Consider the following 18,877-nt stretch of genomic DNA (forward strand, 5'->3'; position numbering starts at 1 on the left):
AATTATAAGTCGCCAGGAGGCGATGGAAATACAGCCGAATTGGTTAAATATGGAGGCGACCAGTTACACAAAGTGGTTTATCAAGTTGTCCTCAAGGTATGGGACAGCGAATCAATGCCTGAAGATTGGAAAGGAGGCATTATCTGTCTCATACATAAAAAGGGAGATATCACACAGTGCAGCAATTATAGAGGTATCACATTGCTGAGTACCATCTATAAGATATTCTCCTCTATCTGGCTAGGCCGGATAGCCCCATACGCCCAGAACATCATTGGCCCACACCAAAGAGGCTTCACTCCAGCAACAGATCAGATTTTCTCTCTGCGGCAAGCGATGGAAAAACTGTTGGAATATGGACAACAGTTGCACCATTTATTCATCGACTTTAAAGCCGCCTATGATAGCATAGCCAGGGTAAAACTGTACACGGCCATGAGAGAATTCGGTATCCCGACGAAATTAATAAGACTGACTAGGCTGACCCTGACCAATGTGCGAGGCCAGATAAAAGCAGCAGGATCACTCTCAAGAACATTCGACATCAACAACGGTCTACGACAAGAGGATGCCCTATCATGCGTTTTCTTTAACCTGGCCCTCAAGAAAGTGATCCGTGATGCTGAGGTAAATGCAAGAGGTACGATCCTCTTCAAGGCCACCCAACTACTGGCCTATGCTGACGATATCGACATCATGGGAAAAACCACCCGAGACGTACAAACTGCTTTCATCCAGATCGAGCAGGCGGCGCGAGATCTTGGACTGCACATCAATGAAGGCAAGACAAAATATATGGTGCCAACGTCAGCACCGAAGACGAATCAACCAACAACATCAAGCCGTACTGGTCAAACACGAAGAAGAATAAGGATAGGAGAATACAACTTTGAGACCGTTGACAATCTAGGGTCAACTACGATGATGAAATCCGCGCACGGTTGTTGTCAGCCAACAGAGCCTATTTCAGCTTACAAGGACTGTTCCGCTCGAAACGTCTCACCATAGGGTCAAAGCTCTTACTGTACAAGACTATGATCTTGCCAGTCCTCATGTATTCCTCGGAAACTTGAGTTCTTAGCAAGAAAAATTGCGAACTCTTGGCCGCGTTCGAGTGAAGAATCCTCCGAAAAATTTTTGGTCCCCTACATGAGGATGGACGATTCCGTAGCCTACACAATGACGAAATCTATAAGCGATACCATGACCGTCCGGTTATGGATAAAATCCGGCTCAATAGGTTACGGTGGGCGGGTCACTTAATCCGTATGGATGAGGATGATCCCACCCGGAAAGTCTATAAGGGCAATATCTATGGTAGAAAAAGAAGACGAAGCAGAATCTGCCTAAGATGGAACGATGGCGTAGGTCAGGATGCCAGACAGCTTTTAGAGATATCGAATTGGTGGACCTCGGCGCAAAACCGGGATGTCTGGAGTCCCTTATTAAGGCAGGCCTTGACCGGGTACCGGTTGTTGCGCCGTTGATGATGATGATGATGATCTGCGAACCTTCAACGGGGCAATATTCCCATCCTCCTCAGCAAGTCTCGAATCCCAGCATAGATACCCAACCCTTTGACATCGTTTCTGTCGTCGAAGAAACTCCACTTCTTGCCGCTGATCTAAGCCCAGGCACTTCATCCAATCGTGCCAGCGGCTCCAGATTAAAAGTGGTCTCCCCACCAAAACAGTTGTTTCTCTTCAAACTAGCGATCGCTACTTCTAGGGACAAGGTAATGGGGGTACATAAAGTGCAAAGTTGGCTCATTTTCGAATGATAGCTTTCTTTAGAGTCATTTATCCCCAACGATGTGGCTCAGTCGACAATACTCCTTTCTGGTCTGATGCCTTCATCAAGGCGTATAAGGATACCAATTCGCGAGCAGATTTCTGGACAGGCCACCTGCCTCGCCGATCAATATTACAGGCTCTATGTTCACTGCCAGCCTGGTTCAGTACCAAGCTATTAAAAAAAACAAGTTCATCCTTTTAGTCAGTGAATTCTAGTTGCTTTCCCAAATGCGCATTTCAGTAGCTACATGCTACCTTCACCAGTGCCCAGGGCACAGAAGGCGTCGAGAACTGCTCCTTTTTCACAATCAAAGAGCTCGCAGAAGCAGAAGCCACCGCTAAACGCAGGCTTTGTGAAATAAGGGTGTTTGGACGGGGTACAGGAAGAACCACCGCCAAGGAGAGAGCCGCTGCAACCACCATACGAGGGCCCCTCTAAAGTTCAACGAGGCGAGCACTAGTTGAAACTCGACTTCCGAGGCGGAGCCAAGTAGGTATCCTTGCCGAGGCTGAAGACCTTCGACGAGCCGGCGGCCGCTTCGAAAAAACGCCCGGGAAGCCTCAGATTTGTCCGGGGACCCCCATTGTCGGGATAATAGGCACGGTTTGCTTCGCGGAACCCGCGCGATTTCAGCTGGGGGCGGAGTGATATGACGGTACATCGCCCCTAAACGCCAATATGAATTCGCCTCCACCGCTGCATTCAATGGCCGCAGAAACAGCTGACGGGCTGACATGAGACTGGAGCGAAAATGGCAGCAATGGCAGTTGGTCAACAGTCTGGTTGGAAGCACGAGTCACGTCCGCCAACTGGAGTTAAACATAAAAGAAAACAAATTTAATGTGAACTGATTGAAGGATTGGAACTTAAATATATTTCTGTGATCTTGTTGTTAACCTAAATTTATTTAATTAAAAGATGCAAAGCCACCATGAAAAATAAGAAGGCGCGTCCACCTCTCTCCACTTTTCCCCAGCTTTCTTTCCATTGTTTGACACTTACGGTGCTCTCAGCGGGAAGCGCCATTGTTTATGCTTTTCCTGCGTCTTCCGCTGATGTTGATCCATTATCGTCCGTTTTACGCGTTTGGTTCATAAATAATAATAATCGTTGGCGCAACAATCCATATTGCATCAGGCCTTGAAGTGTGTCCGGTTCATGGAAATTTTCAATCTTCCTCGATTTTCACCAGATGGTGGATGTTCCGCGATATCTCGTCTTCCCGATGTCATAGTGTAAAAATTCTTGCATTTCCTGAATCTGGGCCGCCTCCCCTTTCGAATGAGGTATCGCCCACAGAAATCCGACGATTTTCAATTTTTCCCATTTTCACGATGCGGGGATTGCGGGAATTTTCAATTTTCTTCGATTTTCACAAGGCCTGTCTGCGGTGGATTTTCCGTGATATCTCCCCTCCCCGACGTCGTAGTGTAAAAATTCTTGCATTTCCTGAATCTGGGCCGCATCCCCTTTCGAACGAGATATCGCCCACGGAAATCCGAGGATTTTCAATTTTTTCCCATTTTCACGATGCGGGGCTTGCGGGAATTTTCAATTTTCTTCGATTTTCACCAGGCCCGCCTGCGGTGGATTTTTCGCGATATCTCAACTTCCCAACGTCGTAGTGGTAAAATTCTTGCATTTCCTGAACTTTGGCTGCTTCCCCGTTCGAACGAGGTATAACCCACGGAAATACAACGATTTTCAATTTTTGCATATTTTCACGATGCGGGGGTTGCGGGAATTTTCGATTTTCACCAGGCCAGCCTACGGTGGATTTTTCGCGATATCTCACGTTCCCAACGTCATAGTGCAAAAATTCTTGGATTTTCGAATCTGGGCCGCCTCCCCTTTCGAACGAGGTATCGCCCACGGAAATACAACGATTTTCAATTTTTGCCCATTTTCACGATGCGGGGGTTGCGGGAATTTTCGATTTTCACCAGGCCTGCCTACGATAGATTTTCCGCGATATGTCGGCCTCCCGACGTTGAAGTGTAAAAATTCTTGCATTTCCTGAATCTGGGCCGCCTCCCTTTTCGAATGAGGTATCGCCCACAGAACTCTGACTATTTTCAATTCTTACCCATTTTCACGATGCGGGGGTTGCGGGAATTTTCGATTTTCATCAGGCCCGTCTGCGGTGGATTTTCCGCGATATCTCGCCTTCCCGACGTCGTAGTCTAAAAATTCTTGCATTTCCTGACTCTGGGTCGCCTCCCCTTTCAAACGAACAGGGGTTATTATTATTATTCTGTTAAGGGAAAGTCACACCGCGTCCTTGAAGAACTATTGTGCCCCTTTTACTGGTTATAGTGTACCTGTTGATCATAGTATCTCAAGCAGGCCTGTAACCGTTAGGAACTTTAGTATGTTCCCCACTTCCAGATGTTGCAGCTTTGCATCTGGTATTAAGTGTTCTCCCAGATGTTTCGACCTACTTTGCACAAGTGCCGGACGCTGTCCCAGGACGTGAGGTTTCGTCCTCCTCCTCATAAAACCTGCAGGCAGTGTCCGTAGATATCCCTAGCTTCCCTAGGTGATAGTTCACCCGACAATGACCAATGAGAATTCCCACTATGATTCGGAGGTTCTTTTTGGTGAGGTTTAAGCAATCCTTTGTACACATGGGTTCGTATCACCCAATAAACACCCTGGACTGCTCCATCCCCGGTAGGCCCGCCCAGTGTAGTTAACTCAACCGTTCCTCTTCATTTCTTAGATTCATAGCCATGAAACCGTTTCCGATTCCACAGAAGGGTTCTGGCCCGTGTAGAGGCATCCCTGCTCCCTTCTTGGCTAGTTCATCCACTGCCTCGTTGCCTTCCAACCCAGCATGGCCTGGAACCCAAAGTATCCAGACCTTGTTGGACGAGCCGAGTGTATTCAGTCCCTCAAGGCATTCCCATACCAGTTTAGAGTTCACCTGGTTGGACCTAAGTGCCTTGATCGCTGCTTGGCTATTGGTGAGAATAGCTATGTTCTGCCCCCTGTAGTTCCTTTGCAGATTAAGGGAGGCACATTTGTCTATGACGTATATTTCCGTCTGGAATATGCTAGTGTACCTGCCCATTGGCTCAAAGTACATTTTCCTTGGACCAATGACACCGGCACCCGCTCCCTCTGCCGTGAGGGATCCGTCAGTGTACCAAGTAATCCGTTGCTGGTTTAAGCCGTATGTCGCAGCCACGCTCTCCCAGTTTGCCTTGTTACTCCAACGTGTTTCAAACTTCTTACCGAAGTGAAACCTCGTTGTCATGTTGTCCCTCGGTATCAGTAATTCGGAATACCGCCTAGAAAGGATATCAATCTTCCTTCAGGGGTTGCGGGAATTTTCAATTTTCTTCGATTTTTACCAGGCCCGCCTGCGGTAGATTTTCCGCGATATCCCGCCTTCCCGACGTCGTAGTGTAAAAATTGTTGCATTTCCTGAATCTGGGCCGCCTCCTCTTTCGAAAGAGGTGTCGCCCACAGAAATTCGACGATTTTCAATATTTGACCATTTTCACGATGCGGGGATTGCGCCCGCAGAAATCGGACGATTTTTAATTTTTGCCCATTTTCTCGATGCGGGGGTTGCGGGAATTTTCAATTTACTTCGATTTTCACCAGGTCCGCCTACGGAGGATTTTCCGGGATATCTCGCCTTCCCGACGTCACAGTTTAAAAATTCTTGCATTTCCTGAATCTGGGCCGCCTCCCCTTTCTCACGAGGTATCGCCCACAGAAATCCGACGATTTTCACTTTTTCCCCCTTTTCACGATGCGGGGGTTGCGGGAATTTTCGATTTTCACCAGGCCCCACTACGGTGGATTTTCCGCGATATCTCGCCTTCCCGACGTCGTAGTGTAAAAATTCTTGCATTTCCTGAATCTGGGCTACCTCCCCTTTCTAACGAGGTGTCGCCCACGGAAATCCGACGATTTTCATTTTTTGCCCATTTTCACGATGCGGAGGTTGAGGGAATTTTCAATTTTCTTCAATTTTCATGGGCCCGGCTGCGATGGATTTTCCACGATATCTTGCGTCCCCGACGTCGCAGTGTAAAAAATCTTGCATTTCCTGAATCTGAGCCGCCTCCCCGTTCGAACGAGGTATCACCCACGGAAATACGACAATTTTCATTTTTGGCCCATTGTTACGATGCGGGGGTTGCGGGAATTCTCAATTTTCTTCGATTTTCACCAGGCCCGTCTACGGTTGATTTTCCGCAATATCTCGCCTTCCCGACGTCGTAGTGTAAAAGATCTTCCATATCCTGAATGGGGGCCGCCTCCACTTTCCAACGACGTGACCCCCACAAGGATCCGCCGATTTTGCATTTTCCCCATTTTCATCACCCGAGGTTCGTGGAAGTTTTTAGTTTTCTTCGATTTTTACGAGCTTTTCCGGCGGTGGATGTTTCACGAATACTGGCCGCGATGTATCGCCCACAGAGGTCCTCCGATTGTGCATTTTTTGCCATTTTTACGTCCCTAGGTTCGCGGAAATTTTCCATTTTTTTTCGATTTTTACTAAACTGTCGGCTTTGGAGTTTCCACTATATCTTGCATCCCCAACGTCGTAGTGTAAAAAAATTGCGCTAGTAGTGTTATAATAACAATGAAATGCGATTCAGGGTTTTTTCCAGTTTTATTACCCCTTTTAATTGGGGGGCCTATTTGGCCCTGCGTCGGAAAATTCTGTTATCCGTTGGCGTGTAGTCGACATGGCATTTCCTTGCTTCTCACTCTCTGACTTGAGCCCTATGAGAGCTAGGTCTAGGTTCAGCTTCTTGTCTTCTGCAAGCAGCAGGTCCCCTTCCTAGCTCGGTTCTGCGCTTTCAGCCTCTATTGCCTCCGTGATTCCTTCGGAGACTTCGGTAGGCTTTTCGCCCGATGTTTCTCTCTACGCACGAGCAAAGATTTGCTACCACAGCTGTAACTGATATGGCAGTAACTCCCCCCTGAATCGCTGCGACTTTGGGAAGAGGGACTGTCATTATGTGTGCGCCTGATATTTCATCCCCAGCACATGCCGACAGTTCTGTTTTCTTCCATCCTGACAATTTGGGGACACTTTGCTGTGCCCTCCGTCACGCAGTCTGCAAGTATAAGACCTGGTCGAAAATGTATACCGCTGAACACGAACTCCTTATTCTATCCCTCACTCATCTCCGTATCGATGAGATCCTCAATTATTTCCAGCTCTTCACAAGTGAGTATTTGCTTGGGAAATACTTTCGGCAGTGTGGCTAGTCGAATGCTGTTTAGCCGCATTAGCATGACTAACCCCGAGTCCCCTTACTCTCCTACCTTTACCTTTATCCTCGTCTCTCTTGGGTTTGGGTTTCTTAGTAACATTCCCCAGTTACAGGCTGATCTGCACTGTTTCGCGCGTATTTGGCTCTGATGCTGATGGCCGCTGCTCTGTCCTAGGCCTCTTTAAGGGGTTCTTCTGGTTTCAAGTTTTCCTTCAGATAGCGCAGATACCATTTAGCACCTGTGTAGCTAAAGTCGCTCTCCTTCCTGACGTCTGATATGCTGACCTCAACATACTTTAGCTTGTCTTTACTTTTTGAGCGGGGACCTTTGTTGGTTGCGGTTTTCGCATTAGGCCAATGTTGACCTTGGGTCCAGTGCGTGATTTCCTAACCTCTCTCTTCTTGGGTGTAGCCATCTGGCTCTCAGTGTTGCAGTGATGGAGCGGTGTGTGTATGGTACGAAGTGCCGCTTGTATGTTGTTGGTTTCCTTTTTATGTTTTTTTAAATTGTTCGGTCATTTGAATCATCCTGACGGGTCGGGGTTAGAAGGCCCCTGTTTCATTGTTGGTCAAACTTACTCACTGAGGTGTCAATTTCCCCCGACTGGAAACTATCCAATGTGCACGGTTCACGTAACACTCTGAATGGAGGGAGCTCTTTTTCGACTCCTCAGCCTATATCCGTAGCATTATAATGGGGTCACCTCGTACAGGGTGTTGCTATCCCGTCTTGGTAGATAAGAGGCTCGGCTCCTGGAGAGTCATTTATCAACCCTAGAGAGAGTTAGGTTGGCCCCCAGCGAGCTATATTCCGCATGCCTATTCTGCTTGACCTCAAAGGTGTGCTTATTCCTAAATTTGAAATTGGCTGAAAAACCTTAGGAAAGTTCAACAACTTTCTACCAAATTTAAAGATTTATCGATAGAGAAAACCCCTCAACTTTGATATATACCAGCATAACTTGGCAACATGCCATTCACTGAGTAATCTATTGGGGTTTTCCCGAAGAGTCATTCTAATAACGCGCACCAAATTTTATTTTGCACTACCAAGCCTTCAAATTTTGTAGAAACCTGACTCAAAGCGAATTTCTTTGTATTGAATTATCTAGACAGAAACATATTTACATAGTCAGTGAAATGATTATGTAGTCGTAAAAATAGAAGACTAGCAAATATTGTACATAGTGGAAGAAAGTATATATATTTTAGCTCCACCGTTTGCGGAAAAACAAATTACAACCCTCTAAATATAGAACAGGTAAATTGACGTCAACTGACGGATAACAATGGTTGAAAGATATACGAAATCAGAATATGTAGTAATGTCGGCTTAATCTTTATTTCCCACAGTGTAGAATATGACAATATTTATTTATAGGGGTCTCCTCCCAGCACGAGAATAAGCAATGGTTCGGCATGTATTTTCTATGTGCTTTCTCCGTCATGGAAAAATATTTCCTACAGTGATAACCACGATACTTTTATATGCAACTTCCTTGATTACTAGCTCGTTTTCTGTATTAGATACAGATTAAAAGATACATATTAACTAGACTATTCCACTGAAGACAGATTAGCCTCAACTGTTCGTATAATTTTCCAGGTTGAATCCGTCCAATGGACTTTCGATAAAATAGCTCCCGAAGATGCTAATGGAGAATTGCGACATTTGGCAGAATTTCTCGCAAATAAGCAATTTGATATGGTCATCAATCTACCGATGAGGAACACAGGAGCCAGAAGGTATGGAAATAATTTCAGTTAAAAAAATGAACGTCTTTCCCCCATTGTACACCAAATTATTTCCCAACCATTTCAGAGTTTCTTCATTCATGACCCATGGCTACCGCACAAGACGTCTCGCGGTTGATTACTCCATTCCCCTTGTTACGGACGTAAAGTGCTCCAAACTCCTAGTAGAAGCCATCCGCCGTATCGGCCGAGCTCCACCAATGAAAACACACACAGATTGTCTGACATCACGACGTATGGTGAAACTTCCAGGGTTTATAGATGTCCACGTCCACTTGCGGGAACCTGGAGCCACTCACAAAGAAGACTTCTCATCAGGAACAGCAGCAGCTTTGGCTGGAGGCGTGACTTTAGTATGCGCAATGCCCAATACCAACCCTTCAATAGTCGACAAAACATCGTTAAGTCTAGTTCAAGATTTAGCAAAAGCGGGAGCTCGGTGCGATTACGCCTTATATGTGGGAGCATCAGAGGATAATTGGAGCACTATATCCGAGCTTGCACCCCAAGCGGCTGGGTTGAAAATGTATTTGAACGACACATTTTCGACCCTGAAAATGACTGACATGACAATATGGGAAAAGCATTTAGCGACATGGCCAAAGCGAGCGCCTCTTGTCTGTCACGCTGAAAAGCAAACCATGGGTGCGATTATTTTACTTGCTCATCTCCTAGACCGGTCGATCCACATTTGCCATGTAGCGAGAAAGGAAGAAATCCTTATAATCCGTGCTGCAAAAGAAAAAGGTATAAAGGTGACATGCGAAGTATGCCCACACCATCTCTTCCTCAGCACCGACGATATTAATAAGATCGGAAAGGGAGTTTCAGAAGTGCGACCAGTCCTTTGTTCTAAAGAAGATCAAGAAGCTTTATGGGATAACCTCGAGTATATTGATGTATTCGCAACGGACCACGCTCCGCATACTACTGAAGAAAAGCACTCAGAAAACCCACCACCCGGTTTCCCTGGATTGGAGACTATCCTACCACTGCTCTTGGATGCCGTTCAAAAAGGCAAACTGACTTTAGACGATATAACAAACAAATTCCACCGAAATCCAAAGAAAATTTTCAATTTGCCTGAGCAACCCAGCACATATGTGGAGGTCGACCTTGATGAAGAATGGGAAATTCCAAAAGAGACTGAACACTCCAAAGCCAGATGGACTCCCTTTGCGGGCATGAAAATCAAAGGCCGAGTTCATCGTGTTGTCCTGCGAGGAGAGGTGGCGTTTGTTGATGGAGAAGTATTAGCAGCTCCAGGGTACGGTCTTAATGTGAGAACTCAGAGCCTCAAAAAATTAAATCTGCATCTCTCAATGGAAGCCATGGACCAGTATCAATCAATGGACAACTTAGACTCCTTACCGAGATTCTCATCTACGCAAATGAGTTCAGAATTCGTTAGTGACTACCAAACAAATGAGGCCTTCTCAAAGCTTCTGTCCGACCCTGTATCCAAACTAGCCGTTCATTTTGCCGGTGATCCCACCAACCTGCGACCTGTATCGCCTCTACCACGCATACGATGTGATTCAACTGGCAATAACACCCTCAAAGAACTGATGCAACATACCAGCGTGCCAAGCTTGCCAACTCCACATGGAATACTTGGAAAACATATTCTCACTGTCGATATGTTCAACAAGGATCAACTCAATGACATTTTCAATTTAGCCCAAGTATTTAAAAGTCGCGTAGCAAAAGACCGCCCACTGGACGATATACTACGAGGCAAAATTATGGCGTCCATTTTTTATGAAGCAAGCACAAGAACCAGTTGCAGTTTTGCAGCAGCGATGCAGAGGTTAGGCGGTCGCGTTATTTACATGGATGAAAAGACATCGTCAGTGAAAAAAGGTGAAACTTTAGAGGATAGTATTTCTGTTATGGCTAGCTATGCTGATGTTGTGGTTCTTCGTCATCCGGAACCAGGCGCAGTAGCGGTAAGTACAGAATTTTTGTATTTTATTGGAACTAAGTGAAGAAGGTACACCTTACTGACCTTCCAAGAACTCCAAGAACTGCGTACACGGAGGTGGAAAATTTTAGAAAGACACGTCCGCCGCCCGAACGGCGGCACTACAGCGGGCGCGTGTGGGATTCACACCCACTAAAAACCACCCCCGGTCTCTCCAGCCCCGCGGGACCACCATTGAGGTATTACTTCGCGGGGTAGGTTTGCTCTTAGGCACTCAACCTTCTCCTATTTGCAATCCTCCTTCTTTGTTCCTTTAGCAACTCCTCCTCCTGGATGATTGCGGAGCCAACCGCAAGCCACTTCTCCTCGGACTGCAGCATCTCAATTACCAAGCTCTCCGGGGTCCCGCTCCTGCTCAACACCTGATTTAAGCTCCTTCTCTCCATCGCAAATCGTGGGCAGTGAAACATCGCATGCTCTGGATCCTCCGGTATGCCATCGCATCTGGGACAGTTCGGAGAATCATCCAATCCAAAGCGGTGCAGATACTGCCTGTAGCAACCATCGTGTCCCGTGAAGAACTCCGTAATGTGGTAGTTGGTCTCCCCATGTTTTTGCTCAAGCCACACCCCAATGTTGGGAATGAGCCTGTGCGTCCACCGATCTTTCGCAGACTCGCCCCATCTGCGTTGCCAGAGATCAAGCGACTCTGACCTTGCCGCATTGTACAGGACACTCATTTCTTTGGCCAGAATGTCGACCGGGATCATGCCTGCCACCACCAATACTGCCTCATCTGATGTGGTCCGAAAAGCACTGCAAACCCTCAAAGCCATCCGCCGGTAAACCGAGTTCACCTGCTTCCGTCTCTAAGAGTTTGCAAGCGCCTCTGCCCACACAGGCGACGAGTAGAGCAGGATGGAGCGCACCACTCCGGCTAGCACCAACCTCCGGCAATGTTTCGGTCCACCAATATTTGGCAACATTTTTGCAAGTGCAGTGGTGGCACTGGCTGCCTTTTGGCATGCATACTCTAGGTGTTCCCTAAAACTCAATTTGATGTCAATTATTACCCCCAGGTATTTATTAGCCGGCTTTGATACGACCGTATGTTCACAGTGTTATTTTTCCTGCGGTTCGTTATTAAGACCGCTTCCGTTTTCGCGTCCGCCAAGGTCAGCCCGGCCTTTTCTAGCCAGGACTTTATCGCTCTCACTGTTTCCGTTACGTAAACGTCCACATCTTCTGGGTGTTTTGTAATCTAGGTCATCAGCAAAGCCGACAATCGTAGTCCCCTCTGGGACGGGAAGAGCAAGCACCCCATTATACATGATATTCCACAACAGGGGACTAAGTACCGATCCCTGTGGTACTCCGGCTGTGACAATGTACTCTTTGGGGCCCTCATCCGTCCCGTACCAGAGAGTCCTCTCTGAGAGGTAGTTTTCCACCAAATTCGCTAAGTATCCGGGGACACCTATGTCAGCCAACGCCCCTTTAATTCTATTCCAGTTGGCCGAGTTAAATGCGTTTTTGACATCCAACGCCACCACGGCACAGCAGCCGCCAGAAATCAGTGCACCTTTTGCCAGGTTTACCACCATGCCAATTGCGTCCACCATAGAGTGGGCGCGTCGGAAACCAAACTGGCGTTCCGACAAACCATTGCTGGTTTCGACGATGGGCAGGAGTCTGTTGTAGATGAGTCTCTCCATCATCTTCCCCATTGTATCCAACAGGCAGATAGGACGATACGACGCTGGGTTTCAAGGTGGCGTGCCAGGCTTCGGAAGCAACACCAACTTTTGCCTTTTCCGCTGGGCAGGGAATATTCCTTCTTTTAGGCACGCCTCGAAGGTGTTGGCGAAAAGGTCGGGCCTAGTCTTCACTGCCAGTTTCAAAGCTCGGTTGGGGATGCCATCCAAACCTGGGTCCTTGTTGTCACCGTCCAAAACCAGTTCAAGTCAACGTTGTACCCTATCTACGCCGCAACGGTGGTTAGGGTTAATGTCTGCCACTAAAGGTACATGTTGCTCAACTGGCGCAATTGAGCTGCGCTATAGCAACTGCTCTCATGCACCATCTCGGTCAGCAACACATGCGCGAGCATAGCATTAGCGTCACCACATTGCAAGAACCCTGAGCAGTCAAGGACTTGTCTGCAAACATGTGGGTGTTCACTGCTAAGGGGTCGGCCAAGGCGACCGTTGTCATTATTGATACACGTCTGGATTGCGACTGTGTTGAGAGTCTGGCTAATGAGTGGGGCGTGTGCGTCTCAATCACGGGGCCTTTAGGACGGTGGTTTTGTGCATGTACGGTCTACACACAGAGGACCTGGAGCAATATACCGCGTACTAGGATGAGGTAGTTCCACGGAATACAATTCATCCTGAACATGGACGCGCCACCGTGCTATGCGTAGGGAAGAGGTATTGTATGAAACGTTTGTTAAGCAAAGTTCGTTTAGCTTGAATGTCCAGTAGTGCAGATTGTTGGATGGATGCAATGTGAGTGGCACTTCTATTGAGGCGGTGCTGGTCAATCGGAGTTAAGTCCTTGGGTTTTAACGTAGGTACCTGTCGTGGAGACTTAATCCTACGGTCTTATTAAGACACGGATTGATTTTGGGACCACAATCAGAGCCCCGCTGTGACAAGCAACATCGGCACCAGTACATGCCTTAACATTCATACTAGTGGATGCAAGACCTACCTAAATTTCTACCGAACTAAGGAGTACGGCACCCGTGTTGAAACGCAACACCACGCCGAGGCTCGAAGGTCTCTTCTCGCTTGAGCATCCCCAACAGCCCCCATAAAGCTCCCACTAGGGGGCCAACCGCAAACAACCGAGCTGTACTCATATACGACAGGAATTCTCCCGAAGTATAAGAGTCCAGGGGCTTCCCCGGTTCCCATGGTACCAGTATACCCCTGGTAAGGTTTCGTGACCGAAGCCACATCAGATGAGTCCCCGTGCAGACTCAGGTCTGATCGCCCTAATTAGGCCTTGGAGCATTCGCCTACTGCATCACGGCCGGCAAGCTAATGCGATACAGCGGTTCCCGGTGCCACCACGTGGAGGTTCTCCTCGGCCACTTGGCTTTGGTTCGACACCTCAGAGCACCTGGTCAATAGGAGTGTGAATGTGAATGTTTCACTGACTCATTGGAATATGCGTGGGTATAACTGGGGAGAACCTGTTGCTCGGATAGAGTAATTAGCCAGCCGCTCTCCCCCCCTCTCTGAGTATTTGAAATTGTTGAATGAATTGCTAATTATGGCATATTGACGAAGCCCGAACGGAGGGCTCGAAATCATGTCACGTGATGGACCAACGCTTCCCCATTAAGCGTCGCCTGAGGAAGAGATTTCAAATGGCACGTCGTTGAAGTGTTGTCAATCCTGATGTTGATGTTTACCAGCTAAAGCTCGCATATAGGCGAGGTGTTCCATCGTATAAAGAGTAGTTGAGCGATAGAAAGAGGAAGACTGGAAACATTTCGTCGGCGAGCATAGTGGGAACCCTTAGGGAGAGGTCTGCTGTATATTTAGAGGGAAAAGAAATCACGACATAGCCGGCATCAACGTGAATGGAGAACCTATGTTGGTCATAGTGTTTGTGCATCCTAAAGCTCCTAACAGCCATGCTCACGAAGTGAAGAAAGAAGCGAGTCTCAGGCCTCTGAAGTCACCTGGCTGGGATGAGAAGAGTGGCGAGATGTGCAAAGTCATTTGGCAAACCATTCCATCTTATGTCTGGTGTCTGTTTGAGTGTTGTTGGTGGACAATTTTTTTCCCTTCCTCAGTGAGTGAAGTGCTCCTGAAGAGTAATCCTCGGTCGCACGGGACCAAATCTTCTCTCTCGGCCCTTGACAAAGCCCTGGACAGAATCATGGCCTAATGAGTGCGGTTGAAAGCATCCCATCTGGTGTCTGATAGGCAGTATGGCTTCCGTACTGGGAGATCGACCGACGACACCCTAATATATGTGAAAAACTTTGTTGTCCGTTCTCATAGCAATTATGTCCTTGGAATCTTTATGGATTTAGGTGCATTTGATTACCTAAGTTCGTCGTCCATGTCGGATGAGCTTACTTTCGTGGCTTAATGAGTTGCATTCGCGGGTGATGTACTCGGTCTTATTGAGAGAAACAGCCGACGCGAGCTCGAACGGCATCGTTAATATGTGGTCTTTGCGTGAAAAATCAAGAACAGGTTCTTGATCTAGAGGTAGTCCGTGTGTCTGCCAGAGAGAATTCGGGCTTGAAATGGGCTCCTTCCTGACAGAGCATGGTAGCTTGAATAAAGGGGACAGTTGGTCCCCGAAATGCGCATTTGTATATATCACAAAATGCTTTTAGCCAATAAAAAGGAAAAGTACCTTCAAACGCAATCTTTCATTTCAAGCTTGAATGAGTTTCTCTCCTCACGGAACCTTTCCTCCAGTCAGGGTTGTATTCTGGATCGGGATCAGACCAGGACTCATCTGAAGTGGCTCTTGTCATGAAGCCTCAACGGAGGTTATCGGGATAACCCTTTGAGAGCATATGTTCCAGAAGAATTCCTAGAGGATGTGCTGTTGGTCCGGTTGCTTGCGGTTGGCTCCCTAGTGAGAGTTTCATAATGGTTGTGTTTGGGCCCATATCGCGGGCAGAGCTCCTCATGGGCTCAAGCGAGGCCCTTATTTGCGGCAAAGGTGCTAGCGAGGACTCGCATCCACTGGTATGAGGGCACTCACTATAAACCAGTACCGCGGTGCCTGTCAGTCAGGGCTCTGATTGTGGTCTCCAAATCAATCCTTGCCCAAAAGGGACCATGGGATTATGCCTACACCAGAAGTCCCCACGTTAAACCCCCAGGACCTTCATCCCATTTTCCCAAACTATTGTTTCTATATGAAAAAAATCCAAGTATAGTAGGGAAAACACCATTTTAAAAAAATTTCTGTCATCAAATTTCAGTGGAATTTCAAGGTGGTTGATTTAACGTTAGGGGACCGTAACATAACCTTTCTTTCGACCAAGGAAATTATTGGCTGAAGAAGATACGTTGTCTAGGATTGTGTTCCTGTTGGCCTATTATATGTCCTACCAAAATTAGCTCTCGTAAATAGTCCTACCCCACTCATTAGACTAAGGAGATAGTCTACTAGGTGCCCTGGTTCAACCCTTTTTCAGGATTTATTATTTCTCAAATGGTATGCTTCCACCTTGTGAATACTGGACCGTTTAACGTCATGCGGGAACCTGTCTCGCTCCCTTCATTGCAGAGTCTGCATGTTAATATATGTCCGTAAGGGACGGTGACCGGTTATTAGACAGTGTCCTCATTTTGAGTTTATTTAGTTTTCGGACTTTGTTTACTTTGACTGATCAGAAAAAATATATATTTTATCGCGTTTGCACCATCTCTGCGATGATGATGATGATGGATTTTTTGGGCCATCAATTTTTTTGTTCTAAATGAGTACTCTGTTCAGTTGCATACCAGGATATTTTACCCTTCTTAGACTTAGGACTTGTTGAGCTTAGTTCGGGAACATCTTCAATTATGAAGATGACACGCTGACACTTGGTCCTTAAGTCTGGCTGTCATCTTCCGTTCGTTTGGTTACTTGTGCAAGATCGGCCTATTGAGCTTCTTCATTGCTCTCCAAACTGAATAATTCATGGGTGAAAAAGACGATTTTTCCTTTTTCAACACTTCTTGCCCTCGCTGGCAGTGCTTCAAGCGACCGGTCCATTTTTTTATGACTCGGTCCAATATCTACGGGTAGGAGGAGGATCCTCTGAAATAGGTTTTTCTGAAGGGGCCCGAGAATAGAGTTTTGAGTAAAATTAGGTTGATTGAGCAATTTCTAGATGGATTTTCCTTTCTAAGTCCCTGACTAGTGATTAGAGATAGCTCTCTAAAAAGGCAATCCCCGCGGGCTTGGACTTTTTTTGGAGCCCAGAATAGACATTTCTATTGAAATAAGGGATATTAGGGAGCCTGCGTGATTGTTACCCTAGACTCGTATAACTTTCACACCAGGTCCCATTTTTCCCATAATGTTCACACCTGGTCCAGGTTTTCTCTCTACGGCCCTGCTAATGAAACTGTCAGACCTGCACTTGGCATCAATTGCTTCGCCCAATTTAGATGGTCCAACTTAGATGGTTGAAAATCCTTCTTTGGATTTTTGTTTCTTTGCTAGCTGTGACTGTAGCCCGACATAAGGTTCGAACAGTACTGTTTTACCTTGTTCAGAATCTTATTTAATTATTTTTCTATAAAACTTATAATAAAAATCTCCTTTTGTGTTTCAGCGGGCAGCACACCACTGCCGCAAGGCTCTTATCAACGCCGGCGATGGTATTGGAGAGCATCCAACTCAAGCTCTTCTAGATATTTTCACGATTCGCGAAGAAATTGGTACGGTTAATGGATTAACAATTACCATGGTGGGAGACCTCAAACACGGACGAACAGTGCATTCGCTGGCTAGACTACTCACGCTTTATAACGTTCAACTGCAATATGTCAGCCCTGGAAACTTAGGAATGCCAGACCACATTGTTCGTTTTGTCAACTCCAAGGGAATCAGCCAACGTTCATTCAAAACTATGGAAGAGGCCCTTCCCAAAACGGATGTCTTATATATGACCCGCATTCAGAGAGAGAGGTTTGCATCAGATGAGGAGTACCAAAAGGTAAGGTTTTTTTGGAGTCCGGATATGAGGGACCTATCAGGACCTATAGTTGAACGAAAATTAACCTTTTTAATACTTTTCCAGTCATGTGGCCACTTCGTTGTGACACCACAAATCATGACTCACGCTCATCGCAGGATGATTGTTATGCACCCCTTGCCCAGGGTCTTCGAGATCAGCAAGGAATTCGACACCGATCCTCGCGCTGCTTATTTCCGCCAGGCTGAATATGGTGTATACGTGCGAATGGCATTGTTGGCAATCATTTTAGGCAGGAACTAAACATTTTTCATTGATTTTGTTACATTTTCATTGCATTTAAAACAAAAGACATTTTAGCATTTGATGCATTCAGTACTGGTTCCTTTTGAAAAAAGATATTAGAAAATAAGATTCCAGTTGGAAATAAAAGACAATATTATACATTTTTATGGCTTTTTCTTTCATTAATTTTGTGTCCGTTGTTCAGAATGCAAATTTCAGCAATGTCTGGGTTTCTTGCACAAATTTTAGGTCTTTGATTATGTGTCTGGTTGTGGATGAAATCCGGCTCAATAGGTAGGGGGGATCGTCGACACGCATAGGGGCTTTTCGGGAATTCGGATTGACTCCAGCAATCAGGCCGAAGTATTTCCGAAAAATAGCAGCAGAGACTGCAGGGTGATGCCTCTTTAAATTTGTCAAAGGATTACTTACCAAGTGTCCGCAGCCTGCCCCTAACTGAGCAATTGCAATGGAGGTACCTGTTTCTCCCAGCTCTCCACAACTTCGGTAATTCGAATTGTAGAGACTGCCGAGTCTGGTGGCATGGTGGCAGACTGCCACCTCCTGGTGTACTCACTTGCACGCGTCTGGTCTAAAAGAGGTCTTGCTATAGAAGAGCCAAATCCTTGGTTTCCCGCAGACGTCGGCCCATCACCATCTGAAGTCAGCGGCTGTTAAGTAATGCCAGTGGATTCTACCCTTGACAGCCGCTAGTGGGACGCGGACTACGTCCACCGAGGAAGTGCCAAGAGCTGAGCCCTAAATAGACAGTCCGTCAACCCACTGATTCCTCTTTAAGCTTCTATGACAGATAACCCTAGGAAGCGTAACGCTGAGCATGCCGTCCAGACTGTCCTGCGTGTCCCTACTTCACTAACTTGAATGAAGTCACCACGGAGTACTAAGCCTAAATAGACCAAGTTATGCTTGGGATTCGGATCATTTTAGGTTTCAAATGTAGCCAGTATATTTGCCTAGAATACACTGACGAATTCCGGAAGACCGTGTGACTCGACTGCACTGTGTATATCCGGAAAACCCCTACAGCGACTCCACATACCTTTTTTGATTCACCAGAGAATCATTCTCATCGAAGACCCTATTTACCTCCAATGACCCTCTTCTAGGAGTAGAAGACTATACGGAGCTCTTCAATTCTATCCTCAGCTTCCAATTAAATTTTGGATCCAAGACACGCCC

At 46.6% G+C, this 18,877-nt stretch overlaps 1 protein-coding gene across 1 annotated transcript in view; it reads left to right on the top strand.

Moving 5' to 3' along the window:
* LOC119656597 (CAD protein) overlaps positions 1–17,832 on the top strand; it is an 89,544-nt gene extending 71,712 nt beyond the window's left edge. Inside the window, exons 6-9 of the mRNA XM_038063024.1 lie at positions 8,644–8,783; positions 8,860–10,741; positions 17,030–17,413; positions 17,498–17,832. Of these exons, the coding sequence (XP_037918952.1) occupies positions 8,644–8,783; positions 8,860–10,741; positions 17,030–17,413; positions 17,498–17,695 (2,604 nt within the window). The 3' untranslated portion in view covers positions 17,696–17,832. The remainder of the gene's footprint in view (positions 1–8,643; positions 8,784–8,859; positions 10,742–17,029; positions 17,414–17,497) is intronic.
* Positions 17,833–18,877: the final 1,045 nt, after the last annotated feature.

Source organism: Hermetia illucens, chromosome 5 (genome assembly GCF_905115235.1).
Source record: "Hermetia illucens chromosome 5, iHerIll2.2.curated.20191125, whole genome shotgun sequence".
NCBI classification, from domain to species: Eukaryota; Metazoa; Arthropoda; class Insecta; order Diptera; family Stratiomyidae; genus Hermetia; species Hermetia illucens.